This window comes from Callithrix jacchus, chromosome 14 (assembly GCF_049354715.1).
Source record: "Callithrix jacchus isolate 240 chromosome 14, calJac240_pri, whole genome shotgun sequence".
NCBI lineage: Eukaryota > Metazoa > Chordata > Mammalia > Primates > Cebidae > Callithrix > Callithrix jacchus.
Window position 1 is genome coordinate 113450183 of NC_133515.1, and position 26512 is coordinate 113476694.

General features: G+C 51.8%; 1 protein-coding gene across 6 annotated transcripts in view; it reads left to right on the forward strand.

The window, feature by feature from the left end:
• Window positions 1-20938, forward strand: part of PXDN (peroxidasin) — a 127130-nt gene extending 106192 nt beyond the window's left edge. For 4 of the 6 annotated variants that reach the window (XM_054245264.2, XM_078350048.1, XM_054245261.2 and 1 more), the window contains 5 exons: window positions 237-445; window positions 8053-8173; window positions 8443-8575; window positions 17273-17386; window positions 18532-20938. In XM_054245264.2, coding sequence (XP_054101239.1) covers window positions 237-445; window positions 8053-8173; window positions 8443-8575; window positions 17273-17386; window positions 18532-18651 — 697 coding nt within the window. In that variant the 3' untranslated portion in view covers window positions 18652-20938. Of the gene's footprint in view, window positions 1-236; window positions 446-1681; window positions 1996-8052; window positions 8174-8442; window positions 8576-17272; window positions 17387-18531 lie in introns of those variants that run through there. The other 2 variants (XM_078350049.1, XM_054245263.2) reach the window with 1 other exon arrangement.
• Window positions 20939-26512: the final 5574 nt, after the last annotated feature.

Here is a 26512-nt window from a genome sequence, read left to right on the forward strand (position 1 = left end):
GTTGCTAGTCAGAAGACCTAGCGCTCTGTCGTGTTTACACCAGATTCTCTGCCTTTGCTTTTGTTGTTGAGTAGGAGATGTGAGCAGTGCGCGGGTCCATTTTTAAGTGACACCTGATGAAACCCAGTGGTGTCTGCATTGCTGTGAGCTGAGTAGGGGGAGATTTTTACTCAGCTCCGGGTGACCTGTGAGTCTCCTGCCCTTCTCCAATCCTGCTGTCATTCTGGGGACTACAGGTTGTGGTACGAGAACCCGGGCGTGTTCTCCCCGGCCCAGCTGACTCAGATCAAGCAGACATCGCTAGCCAGGGTTCTGTGCGACAACGCAGACAACATCACCCGGGTGCAGAGCGACGTGTTCCGGGTGGCAGAGTTCCCACACGGCTACGGCAGCTGCAGTGAGATTCCCAGGTTGGACCTGCGGGTGTGGCAGGACTGCTGTGAAGGTGCGTGTCGGGGGTGGACCTGCGGGTGTGGCGGGACTGCTGTGAAGGTTCCTGCCAGGGGTGGACCTGCGGGTGTGGCGGGACTGCTGTGAAGGGGGGTGCCGGGGGGTGGACCTGCAGGTGTGGTGGGACTGCTGTGAAGGGGGGTGCCAGGGGTGGACCTGCAGGTGTGGTGGGACTGCTGTGAAGGGGGGTGCCAGGGGTGGACCTGCAGGTGTGGTGGGACTGCTGTGAAGGGGCGTGTCGGGGGTGGACCTGCGGGTGTGGCGGGACTGCTGTGAAGGTGCGTGTCGGGGGTGGACCTGCGGGTGTGGCGGGACTGCTGTGAAGGTTCCTGCCAGGGGTGGACCTGCGGGTGTGGCGGGACTGCTGTGAAGGGGGGTGCCGGGGGGTGGACCTGCAGGTGTGGTGGGACTGCTGTGAAGGGGCGTGTCGGGGGTGGACCTGCGGGTGTGGCAGGACTGCTGTGAAGGGGCGTGCCGGGGGTGGACCTGCGGGTGTGGCGGGACTGCTGTGAAGGGGCGTGCTGGGGGTGGACCTGCGGGTGTGGCGGGACTGCTGTGAAGGTTCCTGCCAGGGGTGGACCTGCGGGTGTGGCGGGACTGCTGTGAAGGGGCGTGTCGAGGGTGGACCTGCGGGTGTGGCAGGACTGCTGTGAAGGGCCGTGCTGGGGGTGGACCTGCGGGTGTGGCGGGACTGCTGTGAAGGTTCCTGCAGGGGGTGGGACTGCTGTGAAGGGGCGTGTCGGGGGTGGACCTGCGGGTGTGGCAGGACTGCTGTGAAGGGGAGTGCCGGGGGTGGACCTGCGGGTGTGGCGGGACTGCTGTGAAGGTTCCTGCAGGGGGTGGGACTGCTGTGAAGGGGCGTGTCGGGGGTGGACCTGCGGGTGTGGCGGGACTGCTGTGAAGGGGCATGCTGGGGGTGGACCTGCGGGTGTGGTGGGACTGCTGTGAAGGTTCCTGCAGGGGGTGGGACTGCTGTGAAGGGGCGTGTCGGGGGTGGACCTGCGGGTGTGGCGGGACTGCTGTGAAGGGGCGTGCTGGGGGTGGACCTGCGGGTGTGGCGGGACTGCTGTGAAGGGGCGTGTCGGGGGTGGACCTGCGGGTGTGGCGGGACTGCTGTGAAGGTTCCTGCAGGGGGTGGACCTGCGGGTGTGGCGGGACTGCTGTGAAGGGGCGTGCCAGCGGCGCCATGCCTGTTCCTTTTTCATCCCTGATGTTGGTGATTGCTTGCCAGGTGCTTAGTTACCTGCAGATGTCATCCTAATCCTGAAAACTGAAAGTGAAATATTCAGCTTTAGATTTAAATCGTGCTGTATCCATGCTGAGATGGACTGCAGAGCCAAAAATGTAGACAAATTCTGAGGAATTGGCAGTGCTGTGGAAACATTCACGATAACTAAAACACTGTGTAAGAGAACCAGAAACGCAGACTTCAGCAAGCTGTGCCCCTGATTTTTCCTTCAAACCTAATGTATGTGCAGCTTCCAGTACTTGTGTGAGCCTGTATGTCTGTATGCACACATAAAAGACGAAAATCAACATCTGAAAGAAGCATCAGGTTTTTTTAAATATATCAGGTTTTCTTTAAAAATTATGCTGAATATTCTAAATATCTGTAACCTAAATAACTAAAGATGGGTGTTATGAAACATCTTGTGAAGGAGTGTAAAGTGCCCTGGAGGTAGGAGGTGGTCTCATGATCAGTGTGGGGGGCCCTGTACCCGAGGGATGCCCTGACACCAATCCCACAGCATCCCCGGCCCTCGTGTCCTGGTGTACCCGGTCCCTCTTCCCCGCAGAGGCATCAGTGGCCTGCTGCATGTGGCAATGGTGTCCTGGTGCACCCGGTCCCTCTTTCCTGCAGAGGCATCAGGCCCCTGCTGCATGCGGCAATGGTGTCTGGTGCACCCGGTCCCTCTTCCCCGCAGAGGCGTCAGGCCCCTGCTGCATGCGGCAATGGTGTCTGGTGCACCCCGTCCCTCTTCCCCGCAGAGGCATCAGTGGCCTGCTGCATGTGGCAATGGTGTCTGGTGCACCCGGTCCCTCTTCCCCGCAGAGGCGTCAGGCCCCTGCTGCATGCGGCAATGGTGTCTGGTGCACCCGGTCCCTCTTCCCCGCAGAGGCGTCAGGCCCCTGCTGCATGCGGCAATGGTGTCTGGTGCACCCGGTCCCTCTTCCTCGCAGAGGCGTCAGGCCCCTGCTGCATGCGGCAATGGTGTCTGGTGCACCCGGTCCCTCTTCCCCGCAGAGGCGTCAGTGGCCTGCTGCATGTGGCAATGGTGTCTGGTGCACCCGGTCCCTCTTCCCCGCAGAGGTGTCAGGCCCCTGCTGCATGCGGCAATGGTGTCTGGTGCAGCCGGTCCCTCTTCCCTGCAAAGGTGTCAGGCCCCTGCTGCATGCGGCAATGGTGTCTGGTGCACCCGGTCCCTCTTCCCCGCAGAGGCGTCAGTGGCCTGCTGCATGTGGCAATGGTGTCTGGTGCACCCGGTCCCTCTTCCCCGCAGAGGCGTCAGGCCCCTGCTGCATGCGGCAATGGTGTCTGGTGCACCCCGTCCCTCTTCCCCGCAGAGGCGTCAGGCCCCTGCTGCATGCGGCAATGGTGTCTGGTGCACCCCGTCCCTCTTCCCCGCAGAGGCGTCAGGCCCCTGCTGCATGCGGCAATGGTGTCTGGTGCACCCGGTCCCTCTTACCCGCAGAGGCGTCAGGCCCCTGCTGCATGCGGCAATGGTGTCTGGTGCACCCGGTCCCTCTTTCCCACAGAGGCGTCAGTGGCCTGCTGCATGCGGCAATGGTGTCTGGTGCACCTGGTCCCTCTTCCCCACAGAGGCGTCAGGCCCCTGCTGCATGCGGCAATGGTGTCTGGTGCACCCGGTCCCTCTTTCCCACAGAGGCGTCAGTGGCCTGCTGCATGCGGCAATGGTGTCTGGTGCACCCGGTCCCTCTTCCCCACAGAGGCGTCAGTGGCCTGCTGCATGCGGCAATGGTGTCTGGTGCACCCGGTCCCTCTTCCCTGCAAAGGTGTCAGGCCCCTGCTGCATGCGGCAATGGTGTCTGGTGCACCTGGTCCCTCTTCCCCACAGAGGTGTCAGGCCCCTGCTGCATGCGGCAATGGTGTCTGGTGCACCCCGTCCCTCTTCCCCACAGAGGCATCAGGCCCCTGCTGCATGCGGCAATGGTGTCTGGTGCACCCGGTCCCTCTTCCCTGCAAAGGTGTCAGGCCCCTGCTGCATGCGGCAATGGTGTCTGGTGCACCCCGTCCCTCTTCCCCGCAGAGGCGTCAGGCCCCTGCTGCATGCGGCAATGGTGTCTGGTGCACCCGGTCCCTCTTCCCCGCAGAGGCGTCAGGCCCCTGCTGCATGCGGCAATGGTGTCTGGTGCACCCGGTCCCTCTTCCCCGCAGAGGCGTCAGGCCCCTGCTGCATGCGGCAATGGTGTCTGGTGCACCCGGTCCCTCTTCCCCGCAGAGGCGTCAGGCCCCTGCTGCATGCGGCAATGGTGTCTGGTGCACCCGGTCCCTCTTCCCCGCAGAGGCGTCAGTGGCCTGCTGCATGTGGCAATGGTGTCTGGTGCACCCGGTCCCTCTTCCCTGCAGAGGTGTCAGGCCCCTGCTGCATGCGGCAATGGTGTCTGGTGCACCCGGTCCCTCTTCCCTGCAAAGGTGTCAGGCCCCTGCTGCATGCGGCAATGGTGTCTGGTGCACCTGGTCCCTCTTCCCCGCAGAGGCGTCAGGCCCCTGCTGCATGTGGCAATGGTGTCTGGTGCACCCGGTCCCTCTTCCCCACAGAGGCGTCAGGCCCCTGCTGCATGCGGCAATGGTGTCTGGTGCACCCGGTCCCTCTTCCCTGCAGAGGTGTCAGGCCCCTGCTGCATGCGGCAATGGTGTCTGGTGCACCCGGTCCCTCTTCCCTGCAAAGGTGTCAGGCCCCTGCTGCATGCGGCAATGGTGTCTGGTGCACCCGGTCCCTCTTCCCCACAGAGGCGTCAGGCCCCTGCTGCATGCGGCAATGGTGTCTGGTGCACCCCGTCCCTCTTCCCCGCAGAGGCATCAGGCCCCTGCTGCTTATGGTGCTGGTTCCTCTGGCTGAATCCCTGCTTCACATTCCTAACTCCCAGACTTGGTTAACCTCCATTTCCATTACTAATTTGAACATAATTTTGGCTTTATTCAAACTGTGGTCAGATCAAATACCCAGACTGGGGATGTTTAGAACCCAAGCTGTGCAGCACTCACTCTTGTGGTGAGAGAACTGGGCCCACCATGATGGGGTGACCTGGGGACCTGCAGTGAGCCTGGCGTGACTGGGAGGGGGAGGCAGGGCCAGACCCCAGCCTCGCCTGGCACTCTGTGGAGCTTGTGGTGTCTGTGGACGATTGGTAGTTTAAGAAGAGACACACAAGCCCAGACACTGTACACATATTCTCCTCCACCTCATTTCTCCTGAGGTAAGAGTTCTGGCCAAGATCTTATTTAATTTAGTATGCATTGAAATTTGCATTGATAATAAGGCTGTGTTTTAGCAGCTTCTACTAAGAAAGTGTGTGCCTGTGTGTCTGTGTGCAACTTTGGGGTGTGTGTGTGCGGGAGGGGTGTGCGCTTTTGAGGTGTGGTGGGGGAGGGGTGTGCCCCTGTGGGGTGTGGGGGGGGAGGGATGTGCCCCTGTGAGGTGTGTGGGGGGGGAGGGGTGTGCACCTGTGAGGTGTGTATAGGGGGAGGGGTTTGCCCCTGTGAACTGTGGGGAGGGAGGGGTGAGCACCTGTGAGGTATATGGGGGGAGGGGTGTGCCCCTGTGAGGTATGTGGAGGGGGAGGGTTGTGCGCCTGTGAGGTGTGTGTGGGGGGAAGGGTTGTGTGCCTGTGAGGTGTGGGGGGGAGGGGTGTACACCTGTGAGGTGTGGGGGGGGTGTGCGCCGGTGGGGGGTGTGTGGGGGGGCGGGTGTGATCTAATTCTGTGTCTGCCTTCCCCACCCACACACACATGCATGGAATTATATATACAGGAAAAGTCACATGAAAAGTTAAATTATGCTTGCTACATACCCAAGTTTCCAAATAATTTACATGCTTGTTATTAGATCTGTTGGAAACTTATATCAGTTTTTATTTTATTGTTTTGTTTTGGTTTTGTTTCTATTCTTTCTCACTGGTTTATCCAATTCAAAGTAGCTTTTCTACAAACATAGTAGAACATTCATTGACTATAGAAAACTGTTCCCTTGAAAATGATTAGGAAAAGCCAATGATACAAAAACTTGTTTTCTGATAACTGTACCAGGCTCCTGTTAGCTGCTTATTAAGAAGTACAGCCGGGTTTTCTGTAATTCTGCTGAGAAAATCCAGAGTCCTTTGAAAGGCTCCATCTTTAAAGCCAGTCTTTGTTCCCATCGTGGTACAAGCCTCTTCCTCCTCTCGGGGCACTGTGGGAGAGGCTCAGCTGCTTGAAGCAGTGGTTGACGCTGTTTCTCTGGACACTTTCCCTCTTAAAATAGCAGGCATGGCCTTCAGCTGACACAGCCTAGAGAATGCTTGATAAGCTTTACCTGTTTTCATTTTAGCCCAGAAGTCATCTCTAAATACAGCAGAAAAATACAAAAACAGAACAATGATTTCACAGAACTAAATGCCAATTGCTAATTCGACTTTTAAAAAAGACACATTCTGGGCTGAGCGCAGTGGCTCACGCCTATAATCCCAGCACTCTGGGAGGCTGAAGTGGGCAGATTACCTGAGGTCTGGAGTTCGAGACTAGCCTGGCCAACATGGTGAAACCCCGTCTCTACTAAAAATACAAAAACTAGCCTGGCATGGTGGCAGGTGCCTCGAATCCCAGCTACTTGGGAGGCTGAGGCTGGAGAATCGCTTGAACCCAGGAGGCAGAGGTTTCAGTGAGCTGAGATCACGCCATTGCACTCCAGCCTGGGCAACAAGAGTGAAACTCCATTTAAAAATAAATAAATAAAAAATAAAAAGAAACATTTGAATAGAATATCCTTGAGTCGCACGTCTCCATCATCCACGTCACCGATGCTCACACCAAGTGCTATGTGGGGTCTGCACTGGGTCCAGGATGCCAGCCTGTCTCTGGCCCAGCCAACCTGGGCAGCACAGAGCAGGTGCCAGCCAGGACGCTGAGGCTGAGCAGGTGTGGCCCAGCCGTGCCCTAGGGCATGAGGAAGAGACGGCCATCCTGGGGGTTGGAGGTCCCACCCAAGAGTTCTGGGGTCAGGGCTGGTGTGTGCTTCGGCAGGAACCCCACAGTGCCAGGGATGGTGTCCTGGCCCTGCTGCTTCCCTGTCGCCCTGTGATTCTGCTGGGGTGGGTCCTCTAGTGAGGCTCACTGTCCTCGGAATGTTGCTGGGGGAGCTGCAGTAGTCTGGGCAGATGCTGCTGATTTAGGATGTATTTGTGTGACCAGGAGCCGTTTTAAGAAACTCTGCCTTCTCTGCTCCTGAGACGCTGGGTGGGTGCAGTAAGGAAGGGCTCCAGCCGTCTGGGTTTACTCAGAAGCTACATAGTTAGGTGCAGAAGTGAACAACAGGTCGTTCTGTGTGATTGTTTATGGGCTCTGCTGTGGGGCAAAGGGGATGTTGAGGTCTCTGTCTTGAAGACACTCCCAGCCTCTTTCCAGCCAGTCAGGCAAATGTGAGACCAGAAGGAGCCGGCCGCCCTTCCGGGGAGACAGGAGGGCTAGCCTGGTGTCTGAGGTTTATATTGCTCATGCCTCCTCTCCTTGTAGAATTTCTACTCCAGTGGCCTTCTGAGACGTTAGCATTTTGAAAAGGTCCATACTTGCCATTCACTTTCGTTCTCTGCCACAGCTTTCTTGGGAGAGAATGGCACAAGACAGACTAAACACCCCGTCACTTTGTTAGATAGTGTGTCCACAGGGCCCAGAGACACAGCACTGAGGGACTCAACCGGGACTCGGGTGGACATAGCTCTGAGGGCTCCTCACTCACCTGGGACTCGCGTGGACACAGCTCTGAGGGCTCCTCAGGGACTCACCCGGGACTTGGGTGGACACAGCACTGAGGGACTCACCCGGGACTCGGGTGGACACAGCACTGAGGGACTCACCCAGGACTCAAATGGACACAGCACTTCCTTACTCCATGGAGGGTTGAGAAGCCACATCCAGGCAGGGAGGTGTCTCAGCTACACTCAGGGCCAGGCCCGCCTCTTGTCTGACAGTGGGGCTGGCAGTGTGATCCAGGTGCTGTAGTGTAATTTTAAGGCACCCCAGAGTGTAGATGGTCACCTGGCCGTGGGGGAGGGATGCCCAGACATGGCAGACTCTGATCTCCAAGGCCAAGTGCCTGAGGCTCCATCTGTGGGTAGAGAACTCAGCGAGGGTGTGGGTAGATGGCGTGGTGGGTAGCGTGGGCCTCCTAAGGGCAGCTGGCACCACGAGGTCACTAGGATTGAGGCACAGGTGGAGAGAGGCTCGGCCCTGCAGACCTGCAAAGAGTTAGCACCACGGACAGCTGCCAGGTTGCCTGACTTAATGGCACCGCCGTGGGCTCCATGGGCAGCCAGTAAAGATGGTTCATAGTTGGCAGGAGGTCAGAGCCAGCAGAGCTGTTGTTCTCCTTTGTGCTTCCATTTTAGACTGTAGGACCAGGGGCCAGTTCAATGCCTTTTCATACCATTTCCGAGGCAGACGGTCTCTTGAGTTCAGCTACCAGGAGGACAAGCCAATCAAGAAAACAAGATCACGGAGAATGTCCAGGTATGGTGGGCTCAGAGGAAACTGCATGCAGAGGGACCCTCGCACCACGGGCATCGGGCAGTAGGACCAGCCTCCTGCTGTGGGCCTGTGGCGAGGATGGGTCCTGGCAGGGATGCCCTGGGGTGCTGGGGGCCAGGCTGCAGGCTGCATCCTGCTGTGCTGCCCGCTCAGAGCCTCAGGGGAGGCGCAGACCTGGGAAACCTGGAAATGGGGCCCGGCGGGACCTACCAAGATATCATCTCCCTCCTCCTCCTTTCCCCTTGCGACAGTGTCGGGAGACGTGGGGAGCATCTCAGCAACAGCACCTTAGCCTTCAGCGCACGCTCAGATGCACCCGGGACAAGTGACTTCAGAGAGTTTGTTCTGGAAATGCAGAAGACCATCACAGACCTCAGAACACAGGTGAGTTGCTTGGGGCCACTGTCCCCACTCCAGGACTCCATGGTGGCATGGCCCTGCCCGGCCCTTCCAGGGATTGCTCTTTATTCCCAGGCAACTGTGCCATAGCAGCCCACATGGGACGGCCCTGGAGCCTGTGAGTGTCGTTTCCATATGCTGAGTCGGCTGGGCCATCTGCCACTGGTGTCCCTGGGTTTCCCAGCAGATGGGGGTTACTGGGCAGGGGCAATCTGTGTCACAGCCAAGGGACTGCCAGCCAGGAGGGAGCACAGGATTAGGACACTGAAGGAGAGTTCAAACATGAAGTCTGTTCTTAAGCCTCTTATTCGGGAATAACTGAATAATCTCTCCCAGGGCATGGCAAGGAGGCGTTTCCAGGTCAGGCCTCCCCACCTGATCTGGCCTCTCTGGGTGTGAGGAAAGCCCTGGCATCTGGAACAGCCACAGGGATTTTCAGATGGGGCTCTTCTCTTGGGCTCTGCAGAGATCCTGTAGAAATGAGTTCTGGCCTCTCCTTCCTGTCGCAGGAACTTATTTCTGCTTTCTCTAGTGCCTGTGGTGGGGTTATCTCTGGGACTTCGCCTAAGGGGATGGAGATTGACATCTATGGCTAAATGAAAGGAAGAGCACGCTCTCAGCAGGGGTGGATGGGATTCCCAGGGCACACAGGTCCTGGCTCTCTGCAGCACATGTAATCTGCAAGCACAGCTCCGATCATACTCACAGGACTCTCAGCCCTGAGATTTGGGAGAAACTTCTGTCATCTCCTAGTGTAGCCCCAAGGTAACTTCCAGCCACAGGGAGAGGTGGCCTGACTGCTTTTGTGCCTGCCCCTCATCCCCTGCAGCAGGTCCTGTGTCTGCAGCCTGGAGACCAGATGAGTCCCCAGCAGCTGTCAGAGTGAGCAGCATGTGGCAGGTCCTCCTGCGTCTGCAGCCTAGAGACCAGGTGTGAGTCCCCAGCAACTGTCACAGAGGACAGCGTGTGGCAGGTTTTCCTGTGTCTGCAGCCTAGAGACCAGGTGTGAGTCCCCAGCAACTGTCACAGTGGACAGCGTGTGGCAGGTTTTCCTGTGTCTGCAGCCTAGAGACCAGGTGTGAGTCCCCAGCAACTGTCACAGAGGACAGCGTGTGGCAGGTTTTCCTGTGTCTACAGCCTAGAAACCAGGTGCGAGTCCCCAGCAGCTGTCACAGTGGACAGCGTGTGGCAGGTCCTCCTGCGTCTGCAGCCTAGACGGCAGCTGTGAGTCCCCAGCAACTGTCACAGTGGACGGCGTGTGGCAGGTCCTCCTGCATCTGCAGCCTAGAGACCAGGTGTGAGTCCCCAGCAACTGTCACAGTGGACAGCGTGTGGCAGGTCCTCCTGCGTCTGCAGCCTAGACGGCAGCTGTGAGTCCCCAGCAACTGTCACAGTGGACAGCGTGTGGCAGGTCCTCCTGTGTCTGCAGCCTAGAGATGAGGTGTGAGTCCCCAGCAGCTGTCACAGTGGACAGCGTGTGGCAGGTCCTCCTGTGTCTGCAGCCTGGAGACCAGATGAGTCCCCAGCAGCTGTCAGAGTGAGCAGCATGTGGCAGGTCCTCCTGCGTCTGCAGCCTAGAGACCAGGTGTGAGTCCCCAGCAACTGTCACAGAGGACAGCGTGTGGCAGGTTTTCCTGTGTCTGCAGCCTAGAGACCAGGTGTGAGTCCCCAGCAACTGTCACAGTGGACAGCGTGTGGCAGGTCCTCCTGCGTCTGCAGCCTAGACGGCAGCTGTGAGTCCCCAGCAACTGTCACAGTGGACAGCGTGTGGCAGGTCCTCCTGTGTCTGCAGCCTAGACGTCAGCTGTGAGTCCCCAGCAGCTGTCACAGTGGACAGCGTGTGGCAGGTCCTCCTGTGTCTGCAGCCTAGAGACCAGGTGTGAGTCCCCAGCAGCTGTCACAGTGGACGGCGTGTGGCAGGTCCTCCTGTGTCTGCAGCCTAGAGACCAGGTGTGAGTCCCCAGCAGCTGTCACAGTGGACAGCGTGTGGCAGGTCCTCCTGCATCTGCAGCCTAGAGATGAGGTGTGAGTCCCCAGCAGCTGTCACAGTGGACAGCGTGTGGCAGGTCCTCCTGCGTCTGCAGCCTAGAGATGAGGTGTGAGTCCCCAGCAACTGTCACAGTGGACAGCGTGTGGCAGGTCCTCCTGTGTCTGCAGCCTAGACGTCAGCTGTGAGTCCCCAGCAACTGTCACAGTGGACAGCGTGTGGCAGGTCCTCCTGCGTCTGCAGCCTAGACGGCAGCTGTGAGTCCCCAGCAACTGTCACAGTGGACAGCGTGTGGCAGGTCCTCCTGCGTCTGCAGCCTAGAGATGAGGTATGAGTCCCCAGCAGCTGTCACAGTGGACAGCGTGTGGCAGGTCCTCCTGCGTCTGCAGCCTAGAGACCAGGTGTGAGTCCCCAGCAGCTGTCACAGTGGACAACATGCAGTATTCACTTGGCTCCAGCTGGCACTATGAGAGAAGCAGAGACAAACCCAGGCCGACCCTTGGCATCTATGCTGGGTCATGGGTGCCCTAGGGGTTCACAGCATTCACAAGGTCAGGCCTTACGCACAGGTGACCCTGGACAGCAGAGCAGAGGCAAAGGGGGACCAGCTGCCCCACCTGTGTCTGCAGATGCCAACGCATTTGTCTGCCCGCATTGTTGATTTTTTTTTTTTTTTAGAAAGGGGTTGCAGGCCAGGATAAGAGATCATTTGGAATGTGTTGATTTGTGACTTTTATTTTATTTTATTTTTTTGAGAGAAGGAAAGAAAAAAAAAAGGAGTGAAGGAGAGGAAGAAAGAGGAAGAAAAAGAGGGAGAGAGAATGGAAATGTTGTTTTATTCTAAAAAATGGGTATTAATAATGGCCAATCAATGTTTCATTTAAACCTATGAGTAGGTGTGATGTGGCATTGACAAGAATGTATATTTTGTGTATTTAAAGTGGAGAGCTCTATAAATATTTATTAAGTTTACTTGTTCCAGATCTGAGTTTGAGTCCTGGATATCCTTATTAATTTTCTGTCTCATGGAGTCTAAGTCTCTATGTATCTGGGTGTTAGGATCATTAGCTCTTATTGTGGCATTGATCCTTTTACCACTATATCTTTGTTGCTTTAAAATCTATTTTATCAGATGCGAAATTGCAACTCCTGCTTTTTATTTATTTATTTATTTATTTATTTTTGCTCTCCATTTGGTTGGTAAATCTTTCTCCATCCCTTTGTTTTGAGTCTTTGTGTATCCTTGCATGTGAAACAGGTCTGGATGTAGCATGCTGTTGGGTTTTGGCTGCATCTTTTGATTGGGGGATTTAGTCGATTTAAATTTAGGATTACTGCCATTTGATGTTGACTGGCTGTTTTATCCATTCATTGATGTAAATTCTTCTTTATGTTGATGCTCTTTACTTTTTGGTATGTTTTCAGAAAGGCTAACACTGGTTGTTCCTCTCTATGTGTAATGCTTCTTTCAGAAGCTCTTGTAAAGCAGGCCTGGTGGTAATAAAATCTCTGAGTACTTGCTTGTTCATAAAAGATTTTATTTTTCCTTCAGTTGTGAAGCTTAGTTTGGCTGGATATGAAATTCTGGGCTGAAAGTTCTGTTCTTTAAGGATGTTGAATATTGGCCCCCACTCTCTTCTGGCTTGTAGAGTTTCCACTGAGAGATCTGCTGTAAGTCTGATGGGCTTCCCTTTGTGGGTGACCTGACCTTTCTCTCTGGCTGCCCTTAGTATTTTCTCCTTCGTTTCAATCCTGGTGAATCTAACGATTATGTGCCTTGGGGTTGCTCTTCTTGAGGAATATCTTTGTGGTGGTCTCTGTATTACCTGGGGTTGAATATTGTGCTGCTTTGCTAGGTTAGGAAAATTTTCCTGAATAATATCCTGAAGAGTATTTTCCAGCTTGGATTCATTTCTCTCCGTCGCATTCAGGTACACCTATCAAACGTAAATTAGGTCTTTTCACATAGTCCCACATTTCTTGGATACTTTGCTCATTCCTTTTTATCCTTTTTTCTCTAATCTTGTCTTCTCGTTTTATTTCATTAAGTTGGACTTCAACCTCTGATATCCTTTCTTCTGCTTGAACAATTCGAGTGTTTAAACCTGTGCATACTTCTCAGAGTTCTCGTATTGTATTCTTCAGTTCCATTAATTTACTTATATTCCTCTCTAAGTTGTATATTCTCATTAGGATTTTTTCAAACCTTTTTTCAAAGTTCTTAAGTTTCTTTACATTGGGCTGCAACATGTTCTTTTAACTCACAGAAGTTTCTTATTATCCATCTTCTGAAGCCTGATTCTGTTAATGGGATGCCCTCGTTCTCCATCAAGCCTTGTTCCCTTCTTGATGAGGAACTGTGATCCTCTTTAGAGGGAGAGGCGTTCTAATTTTGAGTATTCTCAGCCTTTTTATGTTGGTTTCTTCCCATCATTGTAAATTTATCTACCTGTCATCTTTGTAATTACCAACTTTCAAATCAGGTCTCTAAGTGAACGTCCAAGTTGTTAATTCCCAGGGCTGAAATATGAGCAACCCACTGCACCGGCCAAAACAGCGGCGTTAAGACTGATGGTGCTTTTCTGCCCGGGAATCTCCAGTCTGGCTTCCTTCTTGAGTCTGTAATAGGCGACTCTGCCTTCCCGGAGCTCCAAACGTCGGACAGAAGGGGAACCAGTCCCATTTACTCTGCACCGAGAGCTGCCGCGCTGAGGTGCCGGCAAAACCGCTGCGCCGGCCACAAGAGTCGCACTGGCAACCCATGGGGCTCCTCCACTGGGAATCTTCTGCTCCGTGAGCGACAAAAATTTGTCTGAAAGTGTGGCATCCTCTTGTTCTCTGCGCTTTCACTGGGAGCTGCAATCCTGAGATGTTAGCGATCAGACATCTTGGATCGCTCTTCCCATGTTGTTGATTCTGTCCACGATGCTGTGACTTCCCTTCCACCCTCAGGATGAACGGGCAGCTCCCTGGGTGGCGGTGCTAGGTCTGAGAGATGAGGATGTCCCTTGTGATTTCACAGCTGGCAGGAGCACAGGGTGTGTGGCATCTGCAGTCATTTCCCTGCATCTCCGTGTGTGCAGAGGCATTCGTGTATCTTGGTGACCGCTGAGGTGCACAGAGGCTGGCTTTGTCACTGCTTGTCTCTGAGTTAAAGCAGGTTGGCCACAGACACAGAAGTGACACGCAGGTCACCTGGGGCCTCTGCTGACCATCCTGACTGCCACTCCCAAGTGCTCTCTGGCTCCTGTGCCACTGCTCCTAAGGCCTCCCTCTTTTTTTATGTTTTCAACTAGAAAGTTCCAAGCTTGGATAACCTAAATGCCAGTTTCTCATGAATGAGGCATGCAGGAAAGATGGCTTTCATTTAGGAGCCATATCTGAGGCATTTCCCAAAGTGAGTAACTGTTTGGCTAGTTAGGTCCTAGATGTCCAGCTGTCATTATGAAATGCAGAGGGGACGGCGAGGGGACATCCGCCTTTTCCAGCATGATGTGCACGTAGGTGAGACACTGCTTGTGCAAAGGCTGGGGATGACACACTGATGGCTGACAGGAGGTCAGAGAAGATGCTTCAATGGACATGAACAGGTGGGAGGCTGGCTTCAGTTACAGCCACCATGGATGGTCAAAGCAGACAGCCTGGCCTGTGGCTGGATGTGCTTTATGAAGTCTCAGCGGAAGAACTGGGATTCATGTGATGCATAATCTGTGTTCATTTCAGACATCACCGACGGTTTAGGTTCAGTTGCAAGGGACAGAGAACCCCGAGCCAGGATGTTTCTAATGAGGTGCACTTTACTCTTCTCTCCCTCGGGAGATTGCTGGACCCTCCGCAGTGCAGGGTCCCTGCTGTGACGCGGTGCTGTGCTGTGGGTGGCCTCTTCCCAAGGTCACCTCATGGCCCAGGCACTTCCGGCCACTGTCACCCTGCAAGATGAAGGAGAGGGTGTGAGGAAGGAGCCCTTCCAGGAGGCTCCGGCTCCCCCTGTGCATGACATGGCGGTTGGAAAGGTCACCTTTTTACGGGACACTGTACTTCAGAGAAAAGCCAGTGGCGGTGGTACTCAGAAAGTAAGGCAGACTCACCCTGGGGATTCTGAGCGGCCGCCGTTCGTTCTGGCGGAGGTGCAGGTGCAGGGCGTTCTTGGCATCTGATTGAATCTCGCTTCTTCAGTCCTCTCAGAACGTCGCCTTTGTGCCCAGGTTTGTTCTGGGTGGCACAGCGGCAGGAGCGTCTTCCACTGGGGCTTTTGGCCAGCTGTCTCCAGTCTGATAAGGATATTGGAGATTCTGTAAACGTTCTTCAGAAATATTCCCCTCGGATGTTGTTTACTTTTTTTTTTTTAACAAGTTGATTTCTTTTTTTTTGAGAGAAGGAAAGAAAAAAAAATAAGTAAAGGAGAGGAAGAAAGAGGAAGAGAAAGAGGGAGAGTAAATGGAAATATTGCTTTATTTTGAAAAAGATTGAGTATTAATAATGGCCAATCAATGTTTCATTTAAACTTATGGGTATGTGTGATGTGGTATTGACAAGAATGTATATTTTGTGTATTTGAAGTGGAGAGCTCTATGAATATTTATTAAGTTTACTTGTTCCGGATCTGAGTTCGAGTCCTTGATATCCTTATTAGTTTTCTGTCTCATTGAATCTAAGTCTCGTATCTGGGTGTTAGGATCGTTAGCTCTTGTTGTTGCATTGATCCTTTTACCACTATATCTTTGTTGCTTTAAAATCTATTTTCTCCGATACGAGAATTGCAACTCCTGCTTTTTATTTATTTATTATTTATTTTTGCTCTCCATTTGGTTGGTAAATCTTTCTCCATCCCTTTGTTTTGAGTCTTTGTGTATCCTTGCATGTGAAACAGGTCTGGATGTAACATGCCATTGGGTTTTGGCTGTGTCTTTTGATTGGGGGATTTAGTCTATTTAAATTTAGGGTTACTGCCATTTGATGTTGACTGGCTGTTTTATCCATTCGTTGGTGTAAATTCTTCTTTATGTTGGTGCTCTTTACTTTTCGGCGTATTTTTAGAAAGGCTAATCCTGGTTGTTTCTTTCTGTGTGTAATGCTTCTTTCAGAAGCTCTTGTAAAGCAGGCCTGGTGGTAATAAAATCTCTGAGTTCTTGCTTGTTCATAAAAGATTTTATTTTTCCTTCAGTTGTGAAGCTTAGTTTGGCTGGATATGAAATTCTGGGCTGAAGGTTCTGTTCTTTGAGAATGTTGAATATTGGCCCCCACTCTCTTCTGGCTTGCAGAGTTTCTGCCGAGAGATCTGCTGTAAGTCTGATAGGCTTGCCTTTGTGGGTAACATGACCTTTCTCTCTGGCTGCCCTTAGTATTTTCTCCTTCGTTTCCACCCTGGTGAATCTAATGATTATGTGCCTTGGGGTTGCTCTTCTTGAGGAATATCTTTGTGGTGTTCTCTGTATTTCCTGGGGTTGAATTTTGACCTGCTTTGCTAGTTTAGGAAAATTTTCCTGAATAATATCCTGAAGGGTATTTTCCAGCTTGGATTCATTCTCTCCGTCGCATTCAGGTACACCTATCAAACGTAAATTTGGTCTTTTCACATAGTCCCACATTTCTTGGAGACTTTGCTCATTCCTTTTTATCCTTTTTTCTCTAATCTTTTCTTCACGTTTTATTTCATTAAGTTGGACTTTGACCTCTGATATCCCTTCTTCTGCTTGAACAATTCGAGTGTTTAAACCTGTGCATACTTCTCGAAGTTCCTGTATTGTATTCTTTAGTTCCATTAATTCACTCATACTCCGCTCTAAGTTGTCTATTCTCAATAGGATTTCATCAAACCTTTTTTCAAAGTTCCTAGTTTCTTTACGTTGGGCTACAACATGAACTTTTAACTCACCGAAGTTTCTTATTATCCATTCCTTGAAGAGTGATTCTGTCATTGGGATGCGCTCATTCTCCATCAAGCCTTATTCCATTGTTGATGTGGAACTGTGATCATCTTTAGAGGGAGAGGCGTTCTGATTTTGAGTATTCTCAGCTTTTTTACTCTGGTTTCTTCCCATCATTGTAAACTTATCCTCCTGTCTCTTTGAAATTACCAACTTTCAGATTAGGTCTCTTGAGTGGACGTCCAGGTTGTTAGTTCCCAGGGCCAGAGCAGCGGCGTTAAAACTGACGGTGCTTTTCTGCCCAGGATTCTCCTGTCGGGCTTCCTTCTTGTGTCCGTAGTAGGTGACTCTGCCTTCCCGGGGCTCCAAACCTCGGTCAGAAGGGAAACCGGTCCTGTTTACTCTGCGCTGAGCGCTCTAGCGCCGAGGTGCCGTCTCAGCGGCTGCGCCGGGCTCTGGTGTCCTGCTGGGGACCCATGCGGGTCCTCCGAACCTGTTTACTTTGCTCCGAGAGCTGCGCGCCGAGGTGCCAGCGGAACCACTGCACCGGCCACGAGAGTCGTGCTGGCCACCCCTGTGTTTCCTCCACTGGGGGATCTCCTGCTCCGTGAGCGACCAGAATTTGTCTGAAAGTGTGGCGTCCTCTAGTTCTCCGCGCCTTCCCTGAGAGCTGCAATCCCGGGATGTTAGCGATCGGCCATCTTGGATCCGTCTCCAGATGTTGTTTACTTTAAGGCATTGTTTTCAGTGAAATAACGTCTTTTAATACAAGAGCTGAGCTGTTACTCTGAAGTGGCCAGAGAATGAGTGTCCTTTGCTCTGCCGCAGATAAAGAAGCTTGAATCACGGCTCAGTACCACAGAGTGCGTGGACGCCAGGGGCGAATCTCATGCCAACAACACCAAGTGGAACAAAGATGCATGCACCATTTGTGAATGCAAAGTGAGTATGGGGGATCTGTCTTCATTCACGCCCTAAGGTGTACCCAAGTCCAAGAGCCCCACATCGTCACTCAGGTGCGTGGTGTCCTGGATGTCAGGGCCAGGCCCCTCCCCGCCCGCCTGCCTGTGCTGGCCTCCATCCTCCTTCACTCCTATGGAAGCAGCAGGGAAGCCCAGCTCTCTGTGTGCAGAGGAAGTGCTAGGAGGCCCAGAACCTCGGCATGTCCACCCCACAGAGGGCAGGCAGCTCCTACTCTGTGCGGAGCGCCCTGGGCAGCTCGTGTGCACTGGCTTCACCTCCCCCGAGCTGTGGCAGCACTGTTCATGCCATAGAAAGCCATGAGTGGGGCAGATCCACTCCTCCCTGCAGAGTTGCTGGGTGAACACCCACCTTCCCACCACCGGCCCTATCCCATCTCCCATCAGGGCTCGGGTGTTACAGAGGTCACTGGGAGACGATCCCTCCCTGCAGAAGGGAGGCCAGTGGCAGGTGGAGGGTGCCCTGGTGCTGGCAGTGGACAGACGTCTGGCTACAACCAGGCTCTGGAGAAAGCTCAGGGCATAGTGTGAGGAGGCAGAACAGTGAGGACAGCAGGCTGGCCCCAGGCACCTCATTTGCCATGGCCACTAGGAGAGGGTGCATCAGTGTCCCTGGGCTGCTCAGATTTGGGGAAGACAGACTAGGGAGAGCAGAGCACTGTCCCTCCAGCCCTCTCTAGTCCCGTCCTGCTTCCTGACAATGCCCGTGCCCAGACAGTCTGAGGGGATCCAGGTGTGAGGAGGGAGGGTGTGCCCAGCCGGTGGTCCCAGCCCCTCAGGGTGAGAGGATGGTGGGCATGGACTGGAGGGCAGAACATGAGCCTCAGGGAGATTTATTATGGGGTTCCCATGAACTCGTACCTGTCTGCAACTATGAAATCCTCAGTGAACCACAGGACAAGCAGAGTAGGCAAGGCAGGGGCCTCGAGGAAAGGCCTGACTCTTTGCAGTGGCTGACACCCATCCTGGAGCTGATAGGTTGTGCTCACCTGACAGTCGTCCCAGAGCTGACAGGCTGTGCTCACATGACACCTGTGCCAGAGCTGACAGGCTGTGCTCACCTGACAGTCAACCTGGAGCTGACAGGCTGTGCTCTTTCTTCTCCAGGATGGGCAGGTCACCTGCTTCGTGGAAGCTTGCCCCCCTGCCACCTGTGCTGTCCCCATGAGCATCCCAGGGGCCTGCTGCCCAGTCTGCTTACAGAAGACAGCAGAAGAAAGGCCTTAGGCTCCCGGGAAGCTCCTCGGAGTTTGTCTGTGCCATTGTGAGATCAGGTGGCCAATGGCAGGAGCTGCAGGCTGCAGACCGGGAAACACCCAGAACTCACGACATTTCATGACAACGTCCAGCTGGTGCTGTTACAGAAGGCCGCGCGGGGGGCTTCCAAACAGACAGAGCATCCGCGGAGAAGGAGGTAGAGCAGGCGCCGGAGCGGAAGCGGGCAGGAGTCCTAGCTTCACGTTAGGTTTCTCAGGTTTCTATTTACTTCTCTTAAAATAGAAAATTGGTGCTACCATTAAATTGCACAGTTGAATCATTTAGGCGCCGAAATTGATTTGCCTCACCACACTGTTTCTTTCTAAATGCAGCAGGATACCTCTAAATCTCGGCCTTGCCTCGCTCAGATGCCAGGAGCTGGCAGACCTGTCACCACAGTGGGGGTGAGCCTCAGAGTTGCCGGGACCTCACCAAAATCGGGGTTCCATCACAAGCTGTGTTTAAAAAGAAAATTGGTGTTTGGCAAACGGAACAGAACCTTTAATGAGAGCGTTCACAGGGACACTGTCTGCGGGTACAGGGCAAGCCCCCGGCCTCTTCCCTAAACTCCTCCTTCCTCTGTAACATTTCACCGCGTGTCAGCATCGAATCCTAAGGCAAACATTCCCGCTGCTCCAAGCAGCCATATAGCCTGTGACTCTCTGTGTGTCAGCTCCTTCCACACTTGATGAGAACATTCATAAGCCTCATTTAGAGACAGGTTTGCTTTCAGCTGTAACTTGCAGACAGACTGCCTGGTTGTGAGCCGAATGTGAAGATCCTCCTTCGTCCCATTGTGTATCTATCTGATACCTGCTGGGTGGCTGACTGTACACATCGACAGTGTCGCTCCCAGCCGCCCGGGCTGCGCCCATGTCCTGAGCCTCCTTCCCAGCAGAGCACAGGGAACAAGAGTGGCCTCCAGGTGGTTCTTCCCATGGGAGGAGGGGCTCAAGTGTGGGAACTTTCTAACTTCAGGTTGTGTGAGTGCGTTAAAAAGAAAAAGAATCCCTATACCTCATTTGTATTTTTAAAATGCATGATGTTTTATGAAATTTTGCCCATTTTTTAGATATTAGATATGACAGAAAACCATTTCCACTATGCAAAAGTTCTTTTAGAAGTCGGTGAAAATCAACTCATACCTCATGGTCTCTCTCTTTTTAATTGACTAAAACCTTCCATTTTTCTCTTTGTACAAAGCGACTTGTGTTCTGAGCATCATTTTCCTGGACACACAGGTTCAGTGCAGCATGCTGACCTGAGCACCCACTGTGTGCCAGGCACCACGCTGGGCACAGCAGACACTGAGGGCCAGGCCAGCTGCCCTCAGCAAGGCCCAGTGGAGGTGGTGGAGGAGGAAGCCCCTGAGGTTGCCAGCAGTGTCAGTTCAGGGTGGCAGGTGTCCCGCACTGAGGCATGACGTTGAGACTGCCATGAGATGGAGGCAAGCTTCCTTCCGACAAGATGAGCGCATACAGTTCCTGGTGTGATGCGTGCATGACCCATTCGAGGTGCACGTCCTCCCAAGGAGACACCCAGACCCTTCCAGCACGAGGCTTCCAGGTTGCTGTGGCATGGGCAGCATTTCAGCCGTGAGGAAGGTCCTTGGATTCATGTGTTCTATGTGTAAAAATGGTTACCTTGACTTCTTATCCTCATGTTTGTAAATGACTGACAAAAATTTGGTGGCATTTTATGACACAGGGACTTCTTTTCAAAGAGCAAGTCAAATATAATAACCAGATTGTGGAAGAGATTTCTGTCAAACGGGAAATGTGTAAGTTCGTCTGAGAGCTGATGGATATGTAAGTTGCTCAGGTTCTCAGAAGACAGCAGACTTTGGGTTCTGGAGGGTGTTCTGTGCCTCTTACATGCCTTGGGGGCCACAGCACACATACACACATGCATCAGTGTGTGTTCTGGGCCAGTGACAAGGAATTGTGTTGTGTAAGCCAAAGGGGGAAGCTGACTGTGATCACCAAACAAAATCTGTAATTCAAACCAAAATGTCTGCAGAGTCACCAGTTCGATACTGTGTGACCAGAAGAGTGGGCAGTGCCTGGGTGAGCGTGTCCAGAGCCGCTGTGTGGGTGCCGCTGTCACGACAGTGGAGTGTACATATTTATTTACTTTTCTAACTGCTCCAACAGCCAAATGCCTTTTTTATGACCATTGTATTCAGTTCATTACCAAAGAAATGTTTGCACTTTGTAATGAGGCCTTTCGGTTCAAATAAATGGGTCACATTTTCAAATGGAGAATGACTTTATTTTTTACCTGAAACCGGCGCCTAAGGCTAAAACTTTTCCAGGTGAGATCAAAAGCCTGAGAAGAGAAGGAGGTAGGTCCAAGAAGAAGCCCCAGATCTGTCCTAGTCAGTCATCATTTTGTACAAAAAAATGTGAAAATTTTTTTAAAAAAAGAAGGTATTAGATAGAGTGGACTTCTTTTTCTAAAGTAGCTAGGATGCCTCCCTGACTGAATTTTGGCAGGTGGGCATGAGCTCTTGGGAAAAACCTCTGGCCATGAAGTGCCCTTTCCTCCTGGAATTTTTGTGCTTTGGACAAGGGCATTTATTTGTCAGAGAGAAATGTACAAGCAACTCACACACCAAGGTGTCTGTGATGGGCAGATGGTTTCTCAAATCAAGAGCTCAGATCAAGAGGCCACCGTGCACGGAAGACAGACACTCCCTCTCCAGAACCGAGCCATGTATGGCTCTGGGGCCAGGAGTCGGGGATCACATGTGACAACTGCTGAGCCCCTCAGGCTGTGGCTGGTGGGAGAGAGGATACTGCTCTAAAGGAAGCTGGAATGGATTCTAGGGCATCTTTTTTTTTTTGAGACAGTCTCACTCGGTCGCCCAGGCTGGAGGGCAATGGCACAATCTTGGCCCAAGTGCAACCTCCGCCTCCTGGGTTCAAGCGATTCTCCTGCCCCAGCCTCCCAAGCAGCTGGTACTGCAGGTGTGTGACACCACACCTGGCTAACGTTTTGTATTTTTAGTAGAGACGGGGTTTCCCCAGGTTGGCCAGGATGGTCTCGATCTCCTGACCTTGTGATCTGCCCACCTCTGCCTCCCAAAGTGCTGGGATTACAGGTGTGAGCCACCGTGCCCAGCCCCCAGGGCATCTTTATAGGGCCTAGAAAAAATACTACTCGCCTATATCAGGAGAAAAATGAAATATTAAGGAAAATTAAATATTATGATGTTAAAATTGCTAAATCATCCAAATTAGAACGAGAAATTGAGCTGCTTTCACGGAATGTTTATGAACATGGAATGAACACTCCTCAACCAACAAAAAGCAACTTCGGTGCTCTTCTGTCACCAGAGAATGAGAGTCATATGCCAGTTTTAATTTAATGGAAGTGCCTAATGCAAAACTAGCAAAAGTTAATCTTAGGTGTCTTGTTTTGATCATATGTAGAATGCACTGAAACGCTCCTACTGCTTTTTGTTATGAACACGTAATACCTGTTTCTAGTGTGCAAAATTATATGTCAAATGACATAAACACAGGCTTGCCTGGGAGGGACCACCACAGTAAGTGACTGTCTCAGTAAGCCAAGTCATACAGTTGTTTCAGTTTCCCGCTGCATAGAAAAGCTGTGTTCACATTATGCTGTGGTCTATTACGTGCACAAAAGCATTATGTCTAAAAAATGTACATACCTGACCGGGCGCGGTGGCTCACGCCTGTGATCCCAGCACTTTGGGAGGCCGAGGCAGGTGGATCACAAGGTCAAGAGATCGAGACCATCCTGGTCAACATGGTGAAACCCCGTCTCTACTAAAAATACAAAAAATCAGCTGGGCATGGTGGCGCGTGCCTGTAATCCCAGCTACTCAGGAGGCTGAGGCAGGAGAATTGCCTGAACCCAGGAGGCGGAGGTTGCGGTGAGCCGAGATTGCGCCATTGCACTCCAGCCTGGGTGACAACAGTGAAACTCCATCTCAAAAAATAATAATAATAAAAATAAAAAATGTACATACCTTAATTTAAAAATACTTCATTGCTAAAAACAGTGAATGATCATCTGACCTTCAGTGAGCTGTAATCTCTGCTGATGGAGGGTCTGTGATCTTGATGTTAATGGCTGCTGACTGATTGGTGGTTGTGGAAAGTGGGGGTGGCTGTGGCAGTTTCCGAAAGTAAGACAAAATGAAGCTTCCGCACTGGTTCAGTCTCACTTTCATGAAAGATTTCTTCATAGTGAGGGATGTGGTTTGATAGCATGTTTCCCTCAGAATTACGTATTTCAACATTGGGGTCAGTTCCCCTGCTACTGCTCTATCACCTAAGTTTGGGGAATATTCTAAAGCCTATGTTGTCATTTCAACAGTGTTGACAGCGTCTTCACCAGGAGTAGATTCCATCTCAGGAAACCACCTGCTTTGCTCATCCCTAAGAAGCAACTCCTCATCCATTCAAGTCTGATCCTGAGATTGCAGCAATTCAGTCCCATCTTGAGACTCCCCTCCTGACTCTTTTGCTATTTCCACCACATCTGAATTTACTGCCTCCACTGAAGTCTTGAACCCCTCGCAGTCTTCCATGAGGGCTGGAATCAACTTTTTTTTTTTTAACAGGCACACTGGTTAGTGACCACTTCCCACGGATCACAAATGTTTTTAATAGCATCTAGAGTGGTGAATTCTCTCCAAAGGTTTCAGTTTACCCCAATCCGTTAGAAGAATCGCTACCTATGGGAGCTAGAGCCTAACGAGATTATTTCTTACCTGAAAGTCAAAATGGTGCCTTGATCCGTGGGCTGCAGAATGGGTGTTGTGTCAGCAGGCATGAGAACAACGTTCATCTCCTGAAACATCCCCATCAGAGCTCTTGCCTGACCAGGAGCACCATCAATGAGCAATAATATTTTGAAGAGAATCGATTTTTCTGAGCAGTAGGTCTCAAGAGTAGGCTTAAAATATACAATGAATCATGCTGTAAACAGATGTGCTGTGGTCCAGGCTTTGTTCTTCCATTTGTAAAGCACGGGCAGAGTAGATTTAGCATAATTCTTAAAGGCCCAAGGATCTTCAGAAGTAAAGGAACATCAACTGCAACTTAACTGCACCAGCGCGTAACAAGAGAGTCACCCTGTCCTCTGAAGCTTTAAAGACAGGCATTGACTTCTCCTCTCCAGCTATGAAAGTCCTAGATGGCATCTTTTTCCTATAGAAGGCTGTTTGGTCCACGTGGAAAATCTGTTGTTGAGTGTAGCCATGTTCATCAATGATCTTAGCTGGATCTTCTGGATAACTTGCTGTAGCTTCAGGTCAGCACTTGTGACTTCTCCCTGCACTTTTATGCTGGGGAAACAACTTCTTTCCTTCAACCTCAGAACCAACCTCTGCCAGCTTCAGCATCTTTTTCTGCAGCTTCCTCACCTCTCAGCTTTCATAGAACTGAATGGAATTAAGGCCTTACTGTGTGCTAGGCTTTGGCTGAAGGGAATGTTGTTTCTGACTTACCTTGAATCCAGACCATTCAGACTTCCATGTCAGCCATAAGACTGTTTCACTTATTCTTTCATTCCCTTCAAGAACTTCTTGGCATTAACGACTTGATTGTTTGGCTGATTAAGAGGCCTGGCTTTTGACCGTTTTCAGCGTTTGACATGCCTTCCTCACTGAGCTTAATCATGTTTAGCTTCTGATTTCAAGTGACAGACATGCGACTCTTCCTTTCCCTTGAACAATTAGGGGTCGTTGTAGGATTATTAATTGGTTTAATTGCAATATTTTTGTGTCTCAAGGAATAGGGAGGTCTCAAGAGAGGGAGAGCAACCCATTCAGGGCCCAAAGCAATTAATAGTAACGTCAAAGATCACTGTTCACAGATCACCGTAACAAATATCACGAGAAAGTTTGAAATATTGCAAGATTTACCAAGATGTGCCAGAAACACGAAGTAAGCACATCACTGGAAAAAATGGTCCCAACAGATTTGCTCCACGCAGGGTTACCACAGACCTTTAATTTGTAAAAAAATAACAGTATCTATGGGCCGGGCACAGTGGCTCATGCCTATAATCCCAGCACTTTGGGAGGCCGAGGTGGATGGATCATCAGAGGTTAGGAGTCCGAGACCAGCCTGGCTAACATGGTGAAACTTTGTTTCTACTAAAATTACAAAAAAGTTGCCAGGCGTGGTGGTGGGCACCTGTAGTCTCAGCTACTCGGGAGGCTGAGCCAGGAGACTCACTTGAACCCAGGGAAGCTGAGGTTGCAGTGAGCCGAGATTGCATTATTGCACTCCAGCCTGGGTGACAAGAGTTAGACTCTGTCTTAAAAATAAAAAGAGAAACAAAACTCAGTATCTGTGAAGTGCAATATATCAAAACATGGAATGAGTTGTGCCTGTGGTTTTTGTGTGTTAATGTTCGCTGCATGTCTTCAGTGAACTTCCCAAATGTTTTCTGACAAACTTTCAGGAGGGCATCCGATTTGCACCCACTGAGCTTCCTGTGACAGTTTTTCTGGTGAACCCGATTTATCACCACCCACACCTCTAGTCATGACACTCTAGACTCTCGGAGGTGGGACAGATGAGTGAGCAAAGTGTGTTTGCAAGAGTCGTCTCTTCCTAAGCTATCACCTGCTTTAAGTTTATCCCCACCACGTGACCAGTTGGGAGCCTCAGCTTGAACGGATTTAAGGCTATCCTGTAATTACACATGAGGAACAATGGTCCCAGAGGGCAGGTCACATTGCCCCAGGCCACCCAACAAGTGAGAGCCTGTGCAACGTGGGCTGCTGCACACAGCTGTGAGCATCGTACAGCAGGGGCAGAGTGGAGTTAGCGTCATCCTGCTCCGATGCCCTGGCCAGCTCGTATCCACTGGGGTTTGCACACCGCTGTGAGGAAGCCACCCAGTCCTGGCCCCTTAGCTTAGTCCTGCTGATGGGCTGCCATTCCCAAGTGTCCTCAACATCCTAGCGACTTGACAAAGACTCTGAACAGTCGCCATAGTTACGGTTTTCAGGTCTAAAGCGTTAAGCCTTTGTGCTTAAAATCTTCACACTGTCCTTTCACTTGTGTTTTTGGTAACAAACATTCTCACGTCCCAGATATGGGGACATTGACCGGCAGTTAGCATGTTTGAATCTGGAAGATTCCTGAAACCCCAGTAATGACTGTTTTTTGTTTGTGGGATTTATTAAAAATAACTCTGGCTGGGCGTGGTGGCTCACGCCCGAAATCCCAGCACTTTGGGAGGCTGAGGTGAATGAATCACCCGAGGGTGAGGGTTGGAGACCAGCATGGCCAACATGGTGAAAAACCATCTGTACTAAAAATACAAAATTAGCTGGGCGTGGTGGTGCCCTCCTGTAATCCCAGCTACTTGGGAGGCTGGGGCAGAATCGATTAAACCTGGGAGGTAGAGGTTGCAGTGAGCCGAGATCGTGCCACTGAACTCCAGCCTGGATGCCAAGAGCAAAACTCCGTCTCAAACCACCACCACCACCTCGGTCTGTGCACACCATCACTGTGGCTGGGTTTTCTCTGTTCCAGCTGTGGGGACTCCAGCGGGTGGAAGCCACGGTTGAAATCCCGATTGTCCTTCCCATTATGTCGTGAGCATTTCCCTAACTTAACCAGGTGAGCCTTTTTCCGTGATAACTCTGGATGCCACCCTTGTGCTACAGTACAATACTGCCAAGAAAGCAGTCTTCAGGAACAGCTGTGCGGTCAGTTTGGTGTTGCCGGAAATAGAAGGGAACACCGTGTGCCCTTTGTCAGTCGCAGTGACTGTTCACATACGAGCAGTAAATTGTGTGGCGTTTCTATTACTGTGGTTTGGGAAAGAGAAGGAA